The sequence below is a fragment of the Oryza sativa genome, chromosome 6 (assembly GCF_034140825.1).
Source record: "Oryza sativa Japonica Group chromosome 6, ASM3414082v1".
Taxonomy (NCBI): Eukaryota; Viridiplantae; Streptophyta; class Magnoliopsida; order Poales; family Poaceae; genus Oryza; species Oryza sativa.
This window is the reverse complement of record NC_089040.1, coordinates 29,790,699-29,812,955: the sequence shown is the minus strand read 5'-3', so window position 1 is coordinate 29,812,955 and position 22,257 is coordinate 29,790,699. Positions and strand designations below refer to the sequence as shown.

Genomic DNA, 22,257 nt, shown 5'->3' with positions numbered 1-22,257 from the left:
ATACAATAGCTATGATAAATTGACTATAAAACGTGTAGAAAGAAGTCAATATCTTGTTTGAGATGGTTCTAAAACACCCTTGGATTAGGTACACTGTTCGATTCTCTGTCGTGACCTGTTTTACCACGAATATGCAAAAGATTGGCGCTGTGCATCACTTCAACTTTGTATTTCGAAAAACCAAAATACAACGTTTTACATGAGAAACCTTGGCCTGAAAAAAGCATCTAAGGCTACTACTCTGAAATAAAGTTGCGGTTCTGCTGTTTTGAATAATCACGTGTCCATTTTTCCCCTGTATTTCACTCACATCGGTAAAGAAATATCTCAAGGCTGCACATAACATGATGCATTTCTGTCAGGTCCATTTGGTCTTGTTTTCCCTGTAACTCTTTTTAGTTTTCTTTTGAAATGAAAGTAGTTTCTTTTCTGCATTCTTATCAGCAGATTTCCTTTAGTTGTCCATGCATAAATATGTTACGATGCTCAACATACTGAAACCATTATGGAGATGAAAGCAATATGGCACTAGTTCTTAAATGCACAGGAACGTCCTTACCAGCTTATTTTCTTCTGGTGGTGCATTATGTGGTTTCTGATAATATATTAAGAAAGATATAAGGATGAAGGAGTAGCAACCAACTGGACATGTTTATCTGGATCTTTCTATTGATAGACAACTCTCTTTAATATTCTTTAATCATGTCACAAACATTTATACATTCATCTTACACCTTACTGGCCAGCATTATCAATGTGTGGTCCTTACCATGTCTAGATGCCTTCCTACAATCCAGCATCGTCAAACTATACCACGGGAAAAATGGGCTGATGCATTATAAAAAGTGTAGTCTTGCATTTATCTTTGTGAGGGAATTTTACCATGATACATTAATAAATAAATTAGGTTAATGAGAACTTTTTTCCACTAAGTGCTAATCTTAATAATTCTAGCTATATTTCAGAGAAACTTATGGTATTGTTGAACATCGCATTCTTCCATTCCTGTCTAACATTTGCTGGTGGACTGTCAGCCACTGGGTCAACAGTTTTTGTCAGGCATTTAGTTGCTATAGCTTTGCAAGTGATTACAACTTACAAGAAAGAGATGGACAAATTGCTCATTTCAATGTATTAGGTCCATGCTGAAGTTAATCTTATGATAGCTGAGATTCGTTTTCCTACTGATCATGCAAATGTTGCTGGTAATTACAAAGTATTTATATTGTCGTTTTCATAGGATTCTTTTTCCTGCCTTGCATTTTTTTTTGTTGCTGGAAAATGGGAATGTTTGCCTTGTGGTTTTTTCAGGGCATTTCATCTCCAGGTTGCTCACTGAACCTTCTGTTTGTCTTAGTTTAGGTAAGCACTGGGAACTGTCCCACTCTGGTTTGATCAGTTGATCTTTTGAGTATCTCATATCTGCTAGCCACGGTAGGTTTGACTGTGCTCTAATTCTGAACCCCTCACTTCTCATTTCTTGGAACCAAGCCCTTGTTTCTTTCTCCAACGAGTCAGATTTGGTCAGACCTTGCACGCTTGGATAAGCGTTAGCTAAGCCATGTGTATGTAGGTATTTGGTTCTAGGATACCTAAAAGTCTTGAGGGCCAATTATTGAGAGCTGATATATTACATGCATCAATTCTTTCATGTACCACCGGTTTCTCCTTTTTGCTGGATTCTTTTCTTGGGACTTCTCTCACAGGTGTAGAAACCACCTCAATCTGTCAGAGAACTATTTCAGACCAAATCATTTGGCACAACACTGAAGCAAGCACAAAGGTTTCAGGTTTTGAGTGTAACTGTTCATAGTGTAGTACCATTAGACTTAAGGAACACGCACAAACTTTGCCCAAAAACAAGCACATTATTAGTAAACCATACGCTTGGAAACCAATGTATTGTATTCCCACCTTTAAGCTTTTGGACCAAAATCTCTCTTTCTCAAGGATGTTTTTCTTGTTAAGTTCTAGGCACACGCCTAGACATGCTCAACAACTTCCAGAGTCTAGAGAAGATAAAAACACACCTGCTGCACTTCACAAGTTCACAATTCACCTCAACAACTGCCACAACCATTAGGATTCATATCTGAAGGAGCATCCAGCAGCAGGCAATTTAGGTCAGGATGGGGTCCAAGAGTCGTACAAATGGATGCAGCACCAGCACGTACCCTGGCTTTAAGGGGGTACAGCTCAACCTGTTCCAAACTGCCATGCCACGGCATTGCACTGGCCTTGAGAAATTGGCACAGCAAAACAAAGCCTACTTGGCCACGAACCCAACTGCCCGCCTTATAAATTAGTGCCACGCTGTGTCGCCTTCATACACCTGTAACCCAGCTGAGGTTGCAGGTAGCCTTGACTGGTACTCTTTCTTCAGAGGGGGGGGGGGGGGGGGGGCTCTATCATCAAGGTTTAGGTCAGCCTGTGGCCGACAAAATCTCAGTTTGCTTGCTACTATTCCGCTGCCGAATTGATACATTCATCAACACACTTCCCCCCCGTATTTTATGCGTGAAAGTACACTATCTTTTGATGTTCATGTCAAGATCAATTGGACTGGTACTCTGGTATTGGTACTACTTGCTTTTCATAGCCTGTTGGATGATGATAAGATGAAAATCCTTTCTATTTACAAGTGGGCCCAGTGGAGAGTAACTATCAAAAATTTCATCTTGTAACAACATCACAAGCTTACTCACAATCTTAGATACTATTACTAACTACTAATTGCTCAAAGATGATGAGCAAGAAGATGGGGATGCAGTGTTGAACTCCTCTTCATCTTCGTCATCTTCGTCATCCAGGTCATCGAATCTCCATAGCTCCTCGTCGTCGTCGTCCTCCACTGCCTCGGGCATCGTCCACCGTTCTTGCCGGATCTCGACGCCTTCCAGCAGCTCCAGCACCTGCTACCACAACCAATTTATGGCCTACATTACTAGTAGTGCTGTTGCAAATTACTTGTGTTGTTACACGTAAACCAAGCAACATCATCAAAGGAGTAGTTTGTGGGTTACTGCTACATGGAGACATGTGCTTGGGGGGCACCCTGTCATGAATCTCTGCCCTAAATTATGACTGTTTACATGGAAATGCTAACCATGCTGATGAAAAAAATATTTGCAAGTAGGTAAAGCAATGTAGTGTTCCATCGCAGCAATCCTACTTGAGAAATGGGCAAGCGTTCGTTGCCTTCTGATCAAGGAACAGAGTGTGACCAATCATGTTTGTTACCTCGGTCATGGATGGCCTCCACTTCGCCGACGAGCGGATGCACAGCGACGCCACGAACGCCAGCCGCCGCGCCTCCTCGCCGTCGTAGTCGCCGCCGATCCTCGGATCCACCAGCGACTCGATCCTCCCCTCGTTCAGGAACGGCCTCGCCTGCAAGTGCAGGGTCACAATTCAGTGACAGTTTCAGAATTTTTCAGTGATCAAACAGTAGTTATACTGATCGCGAATGCTGAATTACCCAGCTGAGCAAGCTCTTGTGGCTGCCATCCACCGGCTTTCTCCCGGTCATGATCTCCAGGAGGAAGACGCCGAACGCGAACACGTCCGTCTTCTCGTCGACGATGCCATGCGTGTAGTACTCCGGTGCCAAACACCTGGAAGAAACCATGTCATTTCAGCCAAAATTCACCGTCAAACCCAGCAAGAATTCGACTCGACCATGAGCACAGAAATCTTTACCCGAATGTTCCTTCGATCGGGGCGATCGCCCGGTGCGTCCACTCCGACGGCAGCCACTTGGCGAGCCCGAAATCGGAAATCTGTGATAATACGATCAGTTCATGTCAATTGAAACAGAGGAGGTGAGGAAAAAATGGAAATGTGGTGGATGAGATGCGCCTTTTTTTTTTTGAACGGAACCAGCACAAGATTGTGCTTATTCATTAAATATAGCATGAGAAAAATACAGCTCCTAAAAAAATTTGGATTATTTCTCCATTTGTGCGTGTCATCCTTGCGTAGTGGCCATGCTAATCTTTGTTGTATCGTTCCAATTTTATCGGATGTCTCCGAAGAGACTGACCTGAGGCTGGAAGTCGTCGGTGAGAAGCACGTTGGATGCCTTGATGTCCCTGTGGATGATCCTCCTCTGGCACCCCTTGTGCAGGTACTCCAGCCCCCTCGCCGTGCCGACGGCAATGGCGCGCCGCACCGCCCACCCCATCGCCGGCGCCTTCTTCTCGTCTGCGATGCAGCAATCAAATCAAATCAAGAAACGTCAAAACGCCATTAATGGCGGCGCGTTCGTGCTGTTGCTGTTAGGTGTCGCGTTCGTGTCGCTGGTACCGTGGAGGTTGGCGGAGACGGAGCCGCGGCCGGAGAAGTGGAAGACGAGGTAGAGGTCGCGGTCGACGCAGCAGCCGAGGAGGGCGCACACGTTGGGGTGGCGCGCGTGCCCCACCGTGCCGAGCTCCGCCAGGAAGTCGCGCTCCCGCCGCTCGCACGCCCACGCGCCCATCAGCCGCTTCACCGCCACGGCCCGCCCGTCGGGGAGCTCGCCGCGGTACACCTCCGACGACCCGCCCTTCCCCACCAGGTTGCCCTCGTGGAACGCGTTCGTGGCGCGGTGGATCTCCTCGTAGGAGAAGCACCGCCACGCCGGCTTCCGCGGCGACTCCGGCGCCGCCGCGGCGGCGGCGGGCGTGTATCTCTCCTTGGCGGCGGCGTCGCCATTGCCGTTCTTGGCGCCGCGGTGGCTGATGGAGAGGAGCAGCTTCTTGAAGCTGCCGCTGCTGCGCAGGTACAGAGGCCTCATCTCTCCCCTCGACGACACAATGCCCTGCGGTGCGGTGGCGATCGCGGCGTCGCCGGCGAGCGAGGTGATCAGAGGAGGCGAAGCGGAGGAGGGAGACGAGACGGCGAGCTGGTGGTGGTGGCGGAGGAGGAGGAGGAGGGAGGCATTGATGGGTACTAACGCCGAGGTGCTCTCGCGAGTGCCGCGCGAGCCGTGAGCAAATATGAACGCGACGAGGCGTTTCGCGGGGATACGCACGCGCTGGTCACGCGTGGACACGGTCCTCCAAGGACCGCCTCTGCATAATGCTATAGCAGATTAGCAGAGCAAACATTCTCCTGAATTTGACACTGGATTTTGGTAATCTGTGTGAGATTTGAGAAATTCTTGTACTGAAATCTTGATTCTGTCCGATGCATATGATCAACAGTTCATATACAACATGTGCTCAACAGTGTTAAGGCCTTCAGGGTCGTTGATAATAATAGCGAAGTTGGTGATCCATGACCATGTTGCGCAACATGTTTATAGGTTGTACCAACACAAATAAGAGCGTCATGACCTTCTTGAAGCATCATCTTCAAGATCTTGTTTTTCCATTGTCATGCGCTTCTCTCAGTTTGGTTTTCATCGTTTTGTCAGTTACCGTTATTGGGTTGTCGTGAGCGACGAGTAGATATTTTCTCTGTGAGGATAATTGGAGCCCACTGTATATCTTCTGTTTTAGCGCTTGTGTTGGGTGAGGCGTTTATGACCATTATAGGTTAGCGGCGTTCGATCACACATAGCAGTGATCGGTATGGTGCTAGTTTTTTTTTCTCTAGGAATGTATTTGGAGCTGCTAGCATGTGATGGCGTTGTGTTCGTCATAATCTTGTATTTTTCATCGTGATTTGCTTTGTTAAGAAAAAAAAAACATCTGGACCACTCTGCTTTCCCTGGTCTGACGGAGTGTGCACATACACAGGTCACAGGTGGTGCCGTGGAACATGTCTAGATGGGAGTGTGACGACGGGGACAGGCGGCAGCGTGGAACGGCAGTTGCTTATAAACAAGGGAAGGAAGCGTTTTCAGCAGCAGGGGAAGGGAACGGAAGGGTGCACCTCCTCTCTCTCTTCTGTCCGTCTTCTCTGTCCTTTTTTGCTAGTACCGGTTCCACTGTGCAAAGGGAACCTGTCTCGTGCCATCTAGTACTAGTGAACAACACAACACTCGCCACCTATGTGCCTACGTGCACAGTAACAAAAAAACGTACCGACGGTGCGTAAAAAAAATGACCAGGCATGTGAGCTAGTAGAATCAGCTAGTAGTAGGAGTATAGTCACAGTAGTAATAAGCATCGTCACAGATGTCAAACGTGTCCTTGTAATCTCGCCCGTGCTGACACTGTCGCGAAGAAAGAAAATTTTGTGCTTTGTACATGTTAGATTTAATTGGGTAATTAATCCATTTAAATCAATTAAATTAAATAAATTCCAATGCTCATTATGCTAGGAATTCATGTGAATTCATTCTTCTATGGGATATCAATGGGATGAAGAGTTTTGAGAATTAATCCATTTGATTAAGGAATTGGTAACTTATATCAATTAGTCCTAATTGATGGATGGTTGATGGTTGTGTAGTGGAGGATGGTTCATGGTTAGTTGATGACAATTAGTTGCTCTATTCCTCTTCCTATTCCATTGGTAACTTACATCAATTACTCTTAATTGATTGTTGGTTGATGGTTGTGTAGTGGAGGATGGTTCATGGCTAGTTGATGACAATTAGTTGCTCCATTCCTCTTCCTATTCCATGACTCTTACTCTTCATCTTCCATTCCTCTTATAAAATGGGAATGGATTTGATCTCCCGCGAAAAAAAGAAGACACACTTTCATCCATTTTCCAAAGCTGTTGTTGCTACGGTAATCCCATCCCGACGAGTGTGTGCACACGCGTTGGGAGAGTAGGCCTCCGAAACCACGCGTTGCTGCGACGTTTGCACAGACGGGCGGGCGATCAGGTTTTTGGGGAGCGCAAGGCGCGACTACTCACTGTTCGTCAACATCTACTTCATCTTCACCAACATGTCGAACACTGGAGACAAGGAGAAGGAGACTCCCGTCAACACCAACGGAGGCAATACTGCCTCAAACTCCAGCGGAGGACTATTCTTGGGGTATAACCTTATTACATTATTTCAATTAGAAGTTTTACTGTTAATGTTCATCGCAATGTCAACATTGTGTCATTATGTGATTGTTGATGCTTATTCAACGTTAAGCATGCTCATGTTGATTACATTCACCACTATCACTGGATCAAATCCTATTGTAAATATCATGTTTATTATCTTGTTATTTTGGATTAAAATATGCCGAATTATGACCAAATTTCCAACAATCCAAAAACCTGATAGGTCATTTTCGGTAGTTGGCTTTGCTGCTGCACTGAAACCACATGCCTTTGATGGTTCAAACTATAAGAGATGGAAAGCACGTGCACTATTGTGGTTGACAGCGATGCAGTGCTTCTATGTTTCACGGGGCAAACGAAGTGAACCACCTCTTTCTCCTGAGGAAGAGGCTAAGTTCGAGGCTTCGGATTGCCTGTTCCGTGGAGCATTGATCAGTGTACTCGCTGACAACATAGTGGACGTGTACATGCACATGCCTTCTGGGAAGGACATGTGGGATGCACTTGAGGCCAAGTTCGGAGTTTCTGACGCCGGCAGTGAGCTGTATGTTATGGAGCAGTTCTATGACTACAAGATGGTCGATGACCGTTCTGTAGTTGAACAAGCTCATGAGATTCAGATGCTGGCTAAGGAACTTGAGAACAACAACTGTGAGTTGCCGGACAAGTTTGTGGCAGGTGGCATTATTGCCAAACTACCACCTTCTTGGTCGGACTTTGCCACTTCTCTAAAGCACAAGAGACAAGAGTTCAGTGTTCCTGATCTCATTGGCTCTTTGGGTGTTGAGGAGAAGGCGAGGGCAAAGGACGTCCGGGGCAAAAAGGTTGAGGGAGGTTCTAGTGCCAATATGGTACAGAAGAAGAACCCTCATGCATCCCACAACAACAAGAAAGTCAAGCCTGATGTCAAACCCAAGGCTGCAACCAATTTTAAGAAGAAAAGCAAGGGAAAGGCAAAGGGAGACTGCTTTGTGTGTGGCAAGTCTGGGCATTGGGCCAAGGACTGTCCTAAGCGCAAAGACAGGAAGTCTGCCAACATGATCATTAGCGAGGGCGGAGGAACATCGGGGTACGGTAAAATATTACCTACAGTTCTCTCTGTTTTTCATTCACCTGATTGGTGGGTGGACACTGGTGCTAATATTCATGTATGTGCTGACATTTCTCTATTTTCTTCTTATCAGGTCGGGAGAGGTTCCTCCTTGTTGATGGGAAACGGGTCGCTTGCGGCTGTTCATGGTGTTGGTACGGTCGATCTGAAGTTTACTTCGGGAAAGACCGTGCAGCTGAAGAACGTGCAGCATGTCCCTTCAATAAAGAAGAATCTAGTTAGCGGCTCTCTATTGTGTAGAGAAGGTTTTAGACTTGTGTTTGAGTCCAATAAATGTGTCGTATCTAAATATGGGACTTTTGTTGGAAAAGGTTATGACAGCGGAGGCTTGTTCCGCTTTTCTTTGAATGACATGTGTAATAATCATAATGCTGTGAACCATATTAGCGAGAATGATGAGTCTAATGTGTGGCATTCGCGACTCTGTCATGTGAATTTCGGTTGTATGACGCGCTTAGCTAACATGAGTTTAATTCCAAAATTCACTTTGGTAAAAGGTTCCAAGTGCCATACTTGTGTTCAATCGAAACAACCTCGCAAGCCTCACAAGGCATCTGAGGCGAGGAATTTGGCACCTCTAGAACTTGTTCATTCCGATTTGTGCGAAATGAACGGCGTGTTGACTAAAGGGGGAAAGAAATATTTCATGACACTGATAGATGATTGCACTAGATTTTGCTATGTGTATCTATTGAAAACAAAGGATGAGGCATTGCATTTCTTTAAAATCTATAAAGCTGAGGTAGAAAACCAACTTGAAAGGAAAATCAAACGGTTGAGGTCTGATAGAGGTGGGGAGTATTTTTCCAATGAGTTTGCATCCTTTTGCGAAGAGTTTGGAATTATTCATGAGATGACGCCTCCCTATTCACCCCAATCAAATGGGGTGGCCGAAAGAAAGAACCGTACTCTAACTGAGATGGTGAATGCCATGTTAGACACTGCGGGGCTTTCCAAGGAATGGTGGGGTGAGGCAGTTTTAACTGCGTGTCATGTCCTGAATAAAATTCCAATGAAGCATAAGGAAGTAACACCATTCGAGGAATGGGAAAGGAAGAAATTAAATCTCTCATACCTACGAACATGGGGCTGTTTGGCCAAGGTAAATGTACCTATAGCCAAAAAGCGGAAACTTGGACCAAAAACTGTTGATTGTGTGTTTCTTGGTTATGCTATCCACAGTGTGGGTTATAGATTCTTAATAGTAAACTCTGGAGTACCCGACATGCATGTTGGTATAATTCTTGAGTCCAGAGATGCTACATTCTTTGAGAATGAATTTCCTATGAAATATACACCTATCACTTCTAGTAAAGAAACTGTCATGCCCCATGAGCACTTTGCACCGATAGAACACAATGATCAAACGCCTGAGGAAAATCCTGAGGAGGACAACATTGTAGATACTCGCAAGAGTAAGAGACAAAGGGTTGCAAAATCCTTTGGAGATGACTACATTGTATACCTCGTGGATGACACCCCAAGAACCATAGAAGAGGCATATTCATCTCCTGACGCTGACTACTGGAAGGAAGCAGTACGCAGTGAAATGGACTCGATTATGTCTAATGGTACTTGGGAAGTCGTTGAGCGTCCATATGGGTGCAAGCCCGTAGGATGCAAATGGGTTTTCAAGAAAAAGCTTAGGCCTGATGGTACAATCGAAAAGTACAAGGCAAGGCTTGTGGCCAAGGGTTATACCCAAAAGGAAGGCGAGGACTTCTTCGACACATACTCACCAGTTGCTCGCTTGACCACGATTCGAGTACTACTTGCTCTGGCAGCCTCTCATGGTCTTCTCGTTCATCAGATGGACGTTAAGACAGCTTTCCTAAACGGAGAGCTGGAGGAGTAGATCTATATGGATCAACCAGACGGGTATGTACTAGAAGGTCAGGAGGGAATGGTGTGTAAACTATTGAAATCCTTGTATGGCCTCAAGCAAGCACCTAAGCAATGGCATGAGAAGTTTGACACCACGCTTACATCTGCAGGCTTTGTTGTGAACGAAGCTGACAAATGTGTATACTATCGCTATGGTGGGGGAGAAGGGGTGATCTTGTGCTTATATGTCGATGACATACTGATCTTTGGGACCAGCCTTAATGTGATTGAGGAGGTCAAAGACTATCTGTCCAAGAGTTTTGAAATGAAAGATTTGGGAGAGGCTGATGTTATTCTTAACATCAAACTACAAAGAGGAGATGAGGGTGGGATTACACTTGTGCAATCCCACTATGTGGACAAGGTTTTGAGTCGCTTTGGATATAGTGACTGCAAGCCAGCTCCTACTCCTTATGATCCCAGCGTGCTATTAAGGAAAAACCGAAGAATAGCAAGGGATCAGCTGAGATACTCTCAAATCATTGGTTCATTGATGTACTTGGCTAGCGCAACGAGGCCTGACATCTCATTTGCTGTAAGCAAGCTGAGCCGGTTTGTCTCAAATCCGGGAGATGATCATTGGCAGGCTCTGGAAAGAGTAATGCGCTATCTAAAGGGTACTATGAGCTATGGAATTCACTATACCGGGTATCCAAAAGTACTAGAAGGGTATAGTGACTCAAACTGGATATCTGATGCTGATGAGATAAAAGCCACAAGTGGATATGTGTTCACACTTGGAGGTGGCGCTGTTTCCTGGAAGTCTTGCAAGCAGACCATCTTAACGAGGTCAACAATGGAAGCAGAACTTACAGCACTAGATACTGCGACAGTTGAGGCCGAGTGGCTTCGTGAACTCCTGATGGATTTGCCGGTGGTTGAAAAACCAGTGCCAGCTATCCTAATGAACTGCGATAATCAAACAGTGATTATTAAAGTGAACAGTTCAAAGGACAACATGAAGTCATCTAGACACATCAAGAGAAGACTGAAATCTGTCAGAAAGCAGAAAAACTCCGGAGTGATAGCATTGGACTATGTCCAAACGGCTAGAAATCTGGCAGATCAGTTTACCAAGGGGCTACCACGTAATGTGATAGACAGTGCATCGAGGGAAATGGGCTTGATACCCACCTAAGGTTGCATAATAGTGGAAACCTGTCCATTATGATCGGAGATCCCGTGAATTTGGATGGTGAAACAAACTATTGTGTGACTGAGAGAAGAGACCCTTGAAAAGGGCTCATTTTCATGATGTGCTTCTCTTCTTTCCTGCATGGTAGGATGGCTTATGTCTTAATGTGATCCGAGTGGCTTTTCCAAGCAGAGATGTTGACCTGCAGAACATCTTAGAAGGAACACACCTATATGAGTTCGACTGCTAGTCACAGTCTATGAGATTTGGGTGATCTCTAGATACTCATGAAAGGCCTGGAGTATGACTTATAAGCTCCAACCCGAGGGAATACTAATGGTTGCCTAGTATCAGTTATGGAATTGAGTGAAACCTAACTGCACAAGACTGACAATTCAAGGCATAGTCCATTGTTCAGTTGTGGTCAGGTGTAGCTCCTTTTCTAGGTGAAAGTTCAACTTAACAGTCTTCACCGAAACACTGGTATATAAAAGCTGCTATGGAATAGAGAGCATTCTCATGAGCCTTGAAATTTGGTGGGGATTGTTAGATTTAATTGGGTAATTAATCCATTTAAATCAATTAAATTAAATAAATTCCAATGCTCATTATGCTAGGAATTCATGTGAATTCATTCTTCTATGGGATATCAATGGGATGAAGAGTTTTGAGAATTAATCCATTTGATTAAGGAATTGGTAACTTATATCAATTAGTCCTAATTGATGGATGGTTGATGGTTGTGTAGTGGAGGATGGTTCATGGTTAGTTGATGACAATTAGTTGCTCTATTCCTCTTCCTATTCCATTGGTAACTTACATCAATTACTCTTAATTGATTGTTGGTTGATGGTTGTGTAGTGGAGGATGGTTCATGGCTAGTTGATGACAATTAGTTGCTCCATTCCTCTTCCTATTCCATGACTCTTACTCTTCATCTTCCATTCCTCTTATAAAATGGGAATGGATTTGATCTCCCGCGAAAAAAAGAAGACACACTTTCATCCATTTTCCAAAGCTGTTGTTGCTACGGTAATCCCATCCCGACGAGTGTGTGCACACGCGTTGGGAGAGTAGGCCTCCGAAACCACGCGTTGCTGCGACGTTTGCACAGACGGGCGGGCGATCAGGTTTTTGGGGAGCGCAAGGCGCGACTACTCACTGTTCGTCAACATCTACTTCATCTTCACCAACATGTCGAACACTGGAGACAAGGAGAAGGAGACTCCCGTCGACACCAACGGAGGCAATACTGCCTCAAACTCCAGCGGAGGACTATTCTTGGGGTATAACCTTATTACATTATTTCAATTAGAAGTTTTACTGTTAATGTTCATCGCAATGTCAACATTGTGTCATTATGTGATTGTTGATGCTTATTCAACGTTAAGCATGCTCATGTTGATTACATTCACCACTATCACTGGATCAAATCCTATTGTAAATATCATGTTTATTATCTTGTTATTTTGGATTAAAATATGCCGAATTATGACCAAATTTCCAACAGTACATGACTCGTGTCGCTTGTCAGTGTCCTAGCTTATGCTGCGTCTCATTTCAGCATTTATGCTCTTGTCTTGGGCTGTATCAGAGCCTGGGCCATGAGCCCACGATGTTGAGAAGGCCAAGGCCCGTTTGACGCACACTCCTCGATTGGACTTGGGCATCCTACCTTTTGAATTTGGGTGGATGTGACCCCTATCATCCTAAACACCATCCTAATACTATGAATCTAAACCAATATATTATATTTATCTAAAGTTCTTTATATTTTAGGACAGTGAGTACTACGTAGTACTACTAACTAGTACTAAAAGCTTGTTCACTTTGCTACCATTTTTAACATTATCAAGTTTTGGCAGTGCTAAATTTTAGTAAGGTTACTTAAAATTTTGGTAAGGTTATCAAATTTTGGCAAGATTTCATATGTGGTTACTTCCTCCGGTTCCATATTAATTGACGTTTTGGACAAGGTTGAGGTCAAACTTTTATAACTTTGACCATCAATAACTTTAAAAATATTTAGTTTAAAGGAACTAGAACAACATATATAGATTTGTCTTTTAAAGTGCTATAATAAAGTAAACATGTATTTATTTATTATATATATTATAATAAAAAAATAAGGTCAAAATATATCTTATAGACCGTGTATTGTTAAAAACGTCAATTAAAATGAAACCGGAGGGGTACTAAAATTTGACAACCAATCGTTTTTTTATAACTTTGCTAAAACTTAATAATGTTGAAAATGGTAGCAAAGTAAACAAGTCCTAATAAACTGAGTCGTTTTAGATCTATGCTTCTCGTAGCTGCTTTGCCTATCCTTGCAGCTGTCAACCGCTAGCCACTATCTCTGCTATCTTTCACATTAGTTGTTTTACGGGGTGTTTAGATCCAGGGTATAATATTTTGACGCGTCACATCGAATATTATATATGGTATTGCATGGGGTGTTTTGATACTAATGAAAAAACTAATTACAGAATCCGTCAGTAAACCGCGAGACGAATATATTAAGCCTAATTAATCCGTCATTAGCAAATGTTTAATGTAGCATCACATTATCAAATCATAGAGCAATTAGTCTTAAAAGATTTGTCTCGCAAATTAGTCGCAATCTGTACAATTAGTTATTTTTTAGCCTATATTTAATACTTCGTATAGGTGTTCAAATGTTCGATGTGACAGGGTGTAAAATTTTAGGGTGGGATCTAAACATGCTAGTAGGCTGGTAAAATTTTAGCCTATATTTAGTTTGTCTGTTCTTTTTTCTCCAACTGTGATAGACTGGTAGTTGCTTTAATTTAGTTTGCCTAGGTTCTAAATGACTTCTCCATGGTAAAGCATGTGAAGTCTGTATATCTCAAAAGAACTAATAGTGCTTAAAATTATTACTCTCCTCGTTCCAAAATATAACAATTTTTAACTATCATTTTAGACATAACCTTATCTAGATTCGTAGCTGAAAGTTGTTATATTTTGCGACGAAGATAATAAGAAATTTTTTGTCAACGCATGAAAAATGTTTGTTCACTGTGAATATCAGATGATCATGCTAAGCATGGCAACCAAAGAGATGTTACCTACTGTTAGACATTGTCTTCGTATCTTTCTTAATAAAAAATGGTGGGACCCACCTAGGAGATGGGAGAGAGAAGGAAGAAGAGGAGGGGTGAGTGACATGCGGAGCACACGTCGGCCCCACCATTTTTATTAATTTGTGTAAAACTGACATGTGGGTCCTATGAGGTTTATTATTTTTTTAAATCGAATTGACATGCAAGCGCTACGTCAATTGCACATCAAATGAATATCAAGTTAAATTAGCTACGTAGTCACTACGTCAGCCAAAACCGCTGTCCAAACTGCCGAGGGACCTTATCTACACTGGTTTTGATAATTGAGGGACCTATTATATCTGGTTTTTTGGTGGAAGGATAAAAATCAGATTCGTTCACAAGTTAAAGGATCTCATATAAACTTATTCCAGGTCTAAAAGAGCTTGTGACCGATCAGCCACTGCCCAGTGCCCACTGGAATTGCAGGAGTACTAAGGCCCCTGTTCTTTTCTCCAATAAAAACTAGATAAACTTTTAGATAAAAGTGGCATTTTTTCAAACGGTTAAAAAACTTTCATATAAAGTTTTTTAAAAAATATAAGATTAATCAATTTTTAAGTTTGTAATAATTAAAACTTAATTAATCACATGTTATTACCACCTCGTTTTACGTGAAACACTTAATCTTTATTTTTATTTTCATCTTCAGAAGATTTAAACACAATCTAAATGAGTACATTGAATTTCTTGGGCAGGAAAGTGGCAACGGCTCTGCGGCCACTCGCCACTTCGCCAGCCAGTCTGCCGGCGTAGCAGCATCGCCAGTCGTCGGTTCTAACGCTAGCAGAATGTTTGGGCCGTAATCGGTTGCACACGTCTCACGAATGGGCCTAGTTGTATCATTTGGGCCGGTCGACTTGGCAAACAACCGGGCTGAATGGGCCTACTCTGGTGAAACACGATGCGTCTAACAGCCCAAGGAGAACGAAAGCCTTCAGCTTCCTCCTCTCCCCCTGACTCCTGGTCTGTTTCTTTCTCCTCCCCAATCCTTCGTTCCCAGACTCTTCCCTAACAAATCCTCCATCAAATCCCCCCAAAATCCCTAGCGGCCTGTTTGGTTGGAGGGAGTTATTAGGAGGGATTGGGAGTTTAGAGGGATGAGGCTATTAAGAGTTTTGTTTGGTTGGGATACATGGGAATTTTGGTAGGATGGGGATGGGGAATTGAGGAAGGAACTCCCTCCTTTTCAATACCTGGGTAGAGGCAGGTAATTGGGAGGGAATTACTCATTTATTTTTTCTAAGCAAATCTCAGCCATCTATTTTTATTAATGACATAATCTCCAACTAAACTCCCTATCAATTTCTATCACCTCTACCAAACAAGATATTGGGATTAAAAATCAAATTCCCATCTTAATCTCATCATCAATTCCCTCATGCAAACTCCCAATCCCCTTCTCTCGAGTTACCAAATAAGCCGTAGAAGTTTTGTATCAGGTGATGAAGCAACCTGACGCTCTGCCTTCCTGCAGCGAGGATCCGACAGATTTTCGATGGCTGATGCGGTTCGTTTCTTTCTTCTTAGTAAGCCCGTGGTTACTGGTTACCATGTGTTCATGGCTTAGTTTTTGCATGATTCCAATCCAGGAGCATTAGCTTATGGTGTGCCATGGTCGTGCCTAGGTGCCGGCAGTGAAGGCGAGCATGCTGACTGTCACTCAAAATGCCGGTGCAGCTGTGGCTAGCTTCAGGGAACTTGCCTTGTTTCTTGTTCTTGTTCATTTCGACCGTTGTGCCACCGGAATCACCGAATGGTTTTTGTCCTTCTCACCGTCCCATTTTACCATCTTGGAATCGTTGCATCTCTCAGACTCTCACAGAAAAATGGAGAAGAAATGTTGGTGCTCACTCAACATCAACAACTTGGAGACTTGTTTACATTTTGGAAAATGGCATGGAGTCGCTGCGTCCTGGTACAGTATAGAGGAGCCCGCTTGCCAGAGGAATTTGGAGAAGATATTTTGTTCACGCGCCGGCGAAAGGTCTATATATATGCTGCCAACCATGTTCTTATCCTTAACCTTATGTATTATGGGACCAAAAAAAGCTGATATGTGAGCTCTGAAGCGAATGTTGAGCCCCTCGGCTGTGAAGGTGAGATCACTACCTTGTTTTTGAAGTCCTTTACTTTTATACTGTTGCATATCTGTAAGATTATGTCTGTCTACTTGCGTACAATTGTTCTAGTTGGATGAATCGGATCCAGAATTCACTTGATAGTTCATTGACTAAATTTCTTGCTATTACGCATGTAACCAGTAGAGTTTTACATCTACCGTTCCTATAGCTATTTTTCGTGGTCCTTGCAGTGATCAGCTGCTAGCTATTTTAGATAATGGATTAGATTAAACCCGGCCTCTACAAGCTATTATCTCTGCTCTCTTATATTTGTCCAACTGTGGTAGACAAAGATATTGGTTTTAGTTTCTTTACGTTCCAAACGACTTTGCTCTTTCACACTCCTGGACGTGGAGAATATATTTCTAAAATTGTTAAGAAAAAAAATTCCACGTCATAAAAATGTTCTTCCACTGTCAATATGAAATGGGCATGCCAAGCATGGCATCAAAGAAACGTATCTACTGTTGTACATTGCCTTGAATCTGTTGGTTACGGAGTATTTTTGTAGTACCCACAAGCAGGGTTTGAAATTTTGGTAATTTCGTCCCCCACCGGCAAGCTCACATCTCGCCCGAAATTTTCGTTTTTTTTCATTTTTTTTGTGAATTTGGTCAAAATTTTATTCAAAATCAATCAAAATTTCAAATAATTTCGGCAAAAGAATTCGAAATTTTCAAAATTTCGCACCCCCCAACGCAAAAATACTAATTTTGAAATTGAAAACCCTGCCCACAGGTACACTATGGCAGAGGTGAGTATATCGAGCTTTGCAATCACCGTTCTTGAAAAAGCTGCGTCTTTTGGCACTGACTGGGCTGTTAGTGAGATAAAGTCAGCTTGGAACGTCAAGAAAGAACTAGAGAAGTTGGAAACATCACTGAGATCCATATGTGCTGTTCTTAGAGATGCCGAATGCAAGCAGTCTACTTCCCACTCCCTTCAAGAGTGGTTGGACAATTTGAAGGATGCAGTCTATGACATAGACGATGTTCTGGACGATGTTTCTACCGAAGCCCTAGAGCAAGAAGTTCGGAATAGTTTCATCCATAGAACAAGGAACATGCTTACTTATCCATTCAAATTGAGTCAAAAAATAAAAGAAGTTCGCAAAAAACTTGATGAGATAGCAGCCAATAGAGCACAGTTTGGACTAACTGAGCATGTAATTGATGTCCATACATCTGGGAGCAGCAACAGGGAAACACATTCTTTCATAACTGAACCAGAAATTATTGGAAGAGATGAAGCTAAACGTAAGATTGTTGAGACGATTTGTACAGCTACAGAATCAAATCCTTTGTCTGTGCTTCCTATTGTTGGTTTAGGAGGCATAGGAAAAACTGCACTGGCACAGCTGATTTACAACGATGTACAAATTACCGAGACATTTCAGAAGAAGTTATGGGTATGTGTCTCTAATGTATTTGATCTTAAGAAGATCCTGGATGACATAATGCAGTCAGGCACAGGTAAAAGCAACAAACATTTAAACCTAGAGATGCTACAGAGTAAGGTGCGTGGGTTTTTATGTGAAAAGAGATATCTGCTAGTATTGGATGACATGTGGAATGACAAAGTTAATGAATGGGACGAGCTAAAATGCCTACTATCCAGTGGAGGAAGTGGAAGTGTGATTATAGTCACCACACGCAATATGAGTGTTGCATCGATAGTGAAGACCCTAGAACCATATGATGTGGCAAAACTAACTGATGATAAGTGCATGCAAGTATTCATGCATTATGCATTTAGAGGTGGCGGGCCACATGACCCTAAGTTATTGGAAATTGGAAAATCCATTGTTGAGAAATGTTGTGGTATTCCCTTGGCAGCAAAGACATTGGGTTCCCTATTGTGCACTAGTCATGATGTTGGAGAATGGCGGCGCGTCATGGAGGATAAAATTTGGAATACTGAGGCAAAAGTATATGGTCTAATCCCTGCATTAAAACTGAGTTATGATGCACTTCCTCCCCATCTGCGAGCATGCTTTTCTTGTTTATCCATTTTCCCAAAAGACCATCAGTTGTTTTATTCTACTACAGTCATGTTATGGATGGCATTGGGGATGTTGAATACAGGCAAGGAAAGCAAACAAATGATATCTGCTGGAAGTAAGTGCTTTCATGATCTCCTAGGAAGATCGTTGTTCCAAGACCAAATTATTGTTTATGATGAAACCATTCAAAGCTGTAAAATGCATGATCTTATTCATGATCTAGCACAATTCGTTTCAGAAAATGAGCATGCTGTTATCAGTTGTGAAAAGACTGCTTTCTCTAAAAGGGTTAAGCATCTAGTGTGAGATTGCAAGGACTTCTCAGGAGAGCACGAATTTCCTAAGCAGTTGAAAAAGGCATGTAAGGTGAGAACATTTTCAAGCATATACAATTATGGTACCGTGAGCAAACCTTTTCTTGAGGTCCTCTTCTCAACGTTCACGCTTCTGCGTGTATTGATTTTTTCCGAAACTCACTTTGAAGAGCTGCCAAGTTCCATCAGAAATTTGAAGCACCTACGGTACTTAGATCTACAATGGAACCGAAAAATCAAACGCCTACCAAATTCTTTATGTAGGTTGGTGAATCTGCAAACGGTTCATCTTGCTCAGTGCGACCAACTAGAGGGCCTACCAAGAGACGTGCATCAACTTGTCAGCCTTACATATTTGAGCCTCACGTCAAAGCAGAAGTATCTACTAAAAAGTGGATTTTGTGGTTGGCCTAGCCTGACGTTTCTATATTTGCATCACTGCGTTGAGTTAACATCACTGACAGAGGGATTCGGCAGCCTCGCTGCCCTGCGGGAGCTGCGCATCTTCAACTGTCCGAAGTTGGCTTCTCTCCCCTCTGCAATGAAGCAGCTCTCCTCACTTGAGAAATTGGTGCTTAATAACTGCAATGAGTTGGATTTGATGGAACCAGGGGAAGCCTTGAGCGGCCTGGGCAGTCTTCGTGCGCTCAACCTTGTGGGGCTTCCGAAGCTGGTGGGTTTCTCAGCGAGCTTCCAATCTGCTGCGTCCTCTCTTCAATATTTTTGTATCGGCGATTGCCAAGGGCTGGAGAAGCTGCCAGATTTCATCCAAAGTTTCACTTGTCTTAAGATAATTGGGATTCGTGACTGCCCCGAGTTGAGCAGGAGATGCACGGCTGAATCCGGCGAGGATTTTCATCTCATCCACCACGTTCTGCGGATTTACATCGACAATAAAATCTGGGAAAAGGTAAGTCCGCCAGCTCCAAAACGCTTATTGCGTGTTGATCTACTCAGGATTTTACTACTGTATGAAAGGGAGTTAGTTTTTGTTTGTCTGCACTTTTGTGCATTGATATGTGATTATCTCCTGAACATGAGCTTACCTCTTTATCCGTCTCATTTTCTTGCACTAGAATCGTACGTGATGCCCCCCTGACGCCAGGCCTGTAGAGAACCGGCTGGTTTCAAGACTTTCCGCTCAAAGAAAATTGCATTCGAATATTTGGTTGGAGTGGCCTTCCAGGCTGGGCGTCCATACTCTGATACTCCTCGTGTATTGAAGGCTTGAAGCGCATCATGTCTGTGTCATTTGTGCTGCACCCTATTGTGTACGCATACATGTTCGTTCCATGCATGCATACTTTGTGTGTAATAATTGGGTACATTTGCTAATTGCTACATATTTGTGCAACTTTCATGTGTAACAAACGGCACAAACGTACTATGTACGGATGTTTGAACTGGATACTCATGTTTGTAACTTTGTATTTCTAATATCACATCATTTATTTTGCTGGTAACAATGTGTTTTCTCCTCTCTGAACGAGTGAGCTTCAGAGGAGTTACTGGTAACAAATGTATACTCGTGTTTTCATGGGCCAAAAGAGCTGGATCGTGTTTGACAGAGCTGGATGGGCCTGTTTGATGGGACGGATGCAGTCATAGGCCCAAAATGAAGATGGAGAGAGGAATAAGTTTACTTGAGATCCCTCAAGTTTTCGCCGAATTTGTCCCTGAACCGAAATAGGCAGGAATAACTCATCTCCCAAATCACAATACCATGATAACTTTATCACTCGACAGTACAGTGGCCGATCAACTTTATCCCTTGGCTGGTCGGTTTTGTCTGATGTGACGAGTAAGACCCACGTAGGCTCATATGTCATCGGCCAACTCTTCTTCTCCTCCTCTCCCTCTCCCTCTTTCCTCTCTCTTCCCCATCTCTCTAGGGCAGTGCGTGGCGCCTCCGGAGGTTTTGCGTGTTGGGTGCTGCCATGCGCGCCGTCGGCTCGCGGACGCCGAGGACATGTGCGAGGACTATGTGTCCGCGACAGCGTCGTCGTTCGGGAAGGCGCTCCTGTCGTGATCTCGTGGATGAGGCGAAGCGAGCTCAACGCTGCCTCCGTAGCCCGCCACCCGCTCTCGACGGTTGGGAGCAGCAGCAAGGCAACCTTCCATCCTCATCCCGCTTCTCCTCCTCTTCCTCCTCACCGTTTCGACACGACTAGTTCTCTCCTGCCGCCATGCCTCGCCGGCTCGTCGCCACTGAGATGCTCGACATTGTCGCGTCTCTGTCTCGGGTGTAGGCCTTAGTGTCCACGGAGACCGTGTTGCTCCACCAGTCCACTGTCGTGTCCACAGAGGTTGTGAGGGAGCATGAGGAGGGACTAGCTCTGTGGCTCCACTCCCGGGCCTTCTTGTCGAGGAGCAAGGATGACACCAGAGTCCAGAGCTACAGGTCCCTCGTGTTAGTCCGCCTCCGCCGTGACTCGGCATGCACCGTGGCGATGGTGCCGGAGCCGGACGGGCGAACAGGGTGACCAGGTTCAACCTGATGCCGATGAACGTCATGGCTTTCGAGGCATTGGCGACTAGGCGGTGGAGATACCCGATGACGATAGAGTTGTATTGATGTTGTACAACAATGGTTGATGACCCTGTCTATGATTCGTAGCAAAGCAGTTGGCGGTTTGATCCGATTGGATTTTTGATGGCAGATGCCAGTTTGGAGTGGTCAAATTGGACCATCTACTGGGCAATATATGTTAAGTTTGATGACCATTATTGTTTAGACTAGGTTTTGGACAACTTCCACTCCCTCGTTTTTCACGTGCACACTTTCCAAACTACTAAAAATTTTATATAGGAAAGTTATTTAAAAATATATATATTAATCTATTTAAATTTTTTTAGCTAATACTTAATTAGTCATGCGCTAATTCACCACTCAGTTTTGCATTAAGGGATGAAGGATTTTCAACCTCTACCATCGAACGCTTGATTAAAATAGCAGCCTGTATCGCGGGCTTGTGGCCTACAAGCCCACAAGGAGATGAGCTCTTCGATCTTGTGGGCTCTAACATGTGATAATTAGTCAAAAAAATTATTGTTTTTCGTTTTTCATATCATCTAATTAGTCTCTACTATTATAAAAGTTGAAGATGTTTCCCTCGAAATTTTGATACGTCATCCGTATTTGAATTGGTTTTAATTTTATGTTTCGGTTTTAATTTTAATTCGAGAAATTTAATAAAAAATTTGTAAGGCTTGCTTTTTTTTTCTCCGTCCGAATGTTTTTCGTCGTTGTTTTTCCTTCGTGGTTTTTTTATTTTCCGGTTCTTGTATGGTCCGGATTATTTTTTTGTTGCCATTTTCTTCCGTCGCGGTTTTTTTTATTTTCCGGTTTTCCCGCCGCTGTTTGTTGCGTTGCGTTTTTTCTCTCGAAATCAGCGAAATCAGGCATCCATACTACGGGACCTAAATTACACGGTTTTATATAATTTAGGGGCGAAGATTTTAGTATTGAAGATAAAGGATATCAAACAAACTCGACGTAAAGTTAAGGGACAGCAAGTGAACTTATTCCCCATCGATTTCCACGTGGGGGTCTAACGAAATCACGGTCCGGTTCATTAGCACATCACGAAATCTGTGGGCCATTGTTGTTGTGTAGTTCGGCCTAATCAGATG

At 43.4% G+C, this 22,257-nt stretch overlaps 2 protein-coding genes and 1 non-coding gene across 3 annotated transcripts; 1 reads left to right on the top strand and 2 right to left on the bottom strand.

Moving 5' to 3' along the window:
• Window positions 1-2,557: 2,557 nt before the first annotated feature.
• LOC4341917 (probable receptor-like serine/threonine-protein kinase At5g57670) lies at window positions 2,558-5,038 on the bottom strand. The gene is made up of 6 exons (XM_015786691.3): window positions 4,306-5,038; window positions 4,043-4,203; window positions 3,700-3,779; window positions 3,479-3,614; window positions 3,241-3,390; window positions 2,558-2,912 (listed from the first exon to the last, which is right to left on the bottom strand). Exons 1-6 carry the CDS (start codon window positions 4,772-4,774, stop codon window positions 2,730-2,732), a joined length of 1,179 nt encoding a protein of 392 aa, XP_015642177.1. The 5' UTR covers window positions 4,775-5,038; the 3' UTR covers window positions 2,558-2,729.
• Window positions 3,936-4,038, bottom strand: LOC112939464 (U6 spliceosomal RNA). The gene has a single exon (XR_003243176.1). It is a non-coding gene; the product is annotated as a U6 spliceosomal RNA (small nuclear RNA).
• Window positions 5,039-15,549: 10,511 nt separating the features above from the next.
• On the top strand, window positions 15,550-19,163 carry LOC4341916 (putative disease resistance protein RGA3). The gene is made up of 3 exons (XM_066311868.1): window positions 15,550-15,695; window positions 15,778-16,284; window positions 17,047-19,163. The coding sequence occupies exon 3, from the start codon at window positions 17,054-17,056 to the stop codon at window positions 18,614-18,616; it is 1,563 nt and encodes a 520-aa protein (XP_066167965.1). The 5' UTR covers window positions 15,550-15,695; window positions 15,778-16,284; window positions 17,047-17,053; the 3' UTR covers window positions 18,617-19,163.
• Window positions 19,164-22,257: the final 3,094 nt, after the last annotated feature.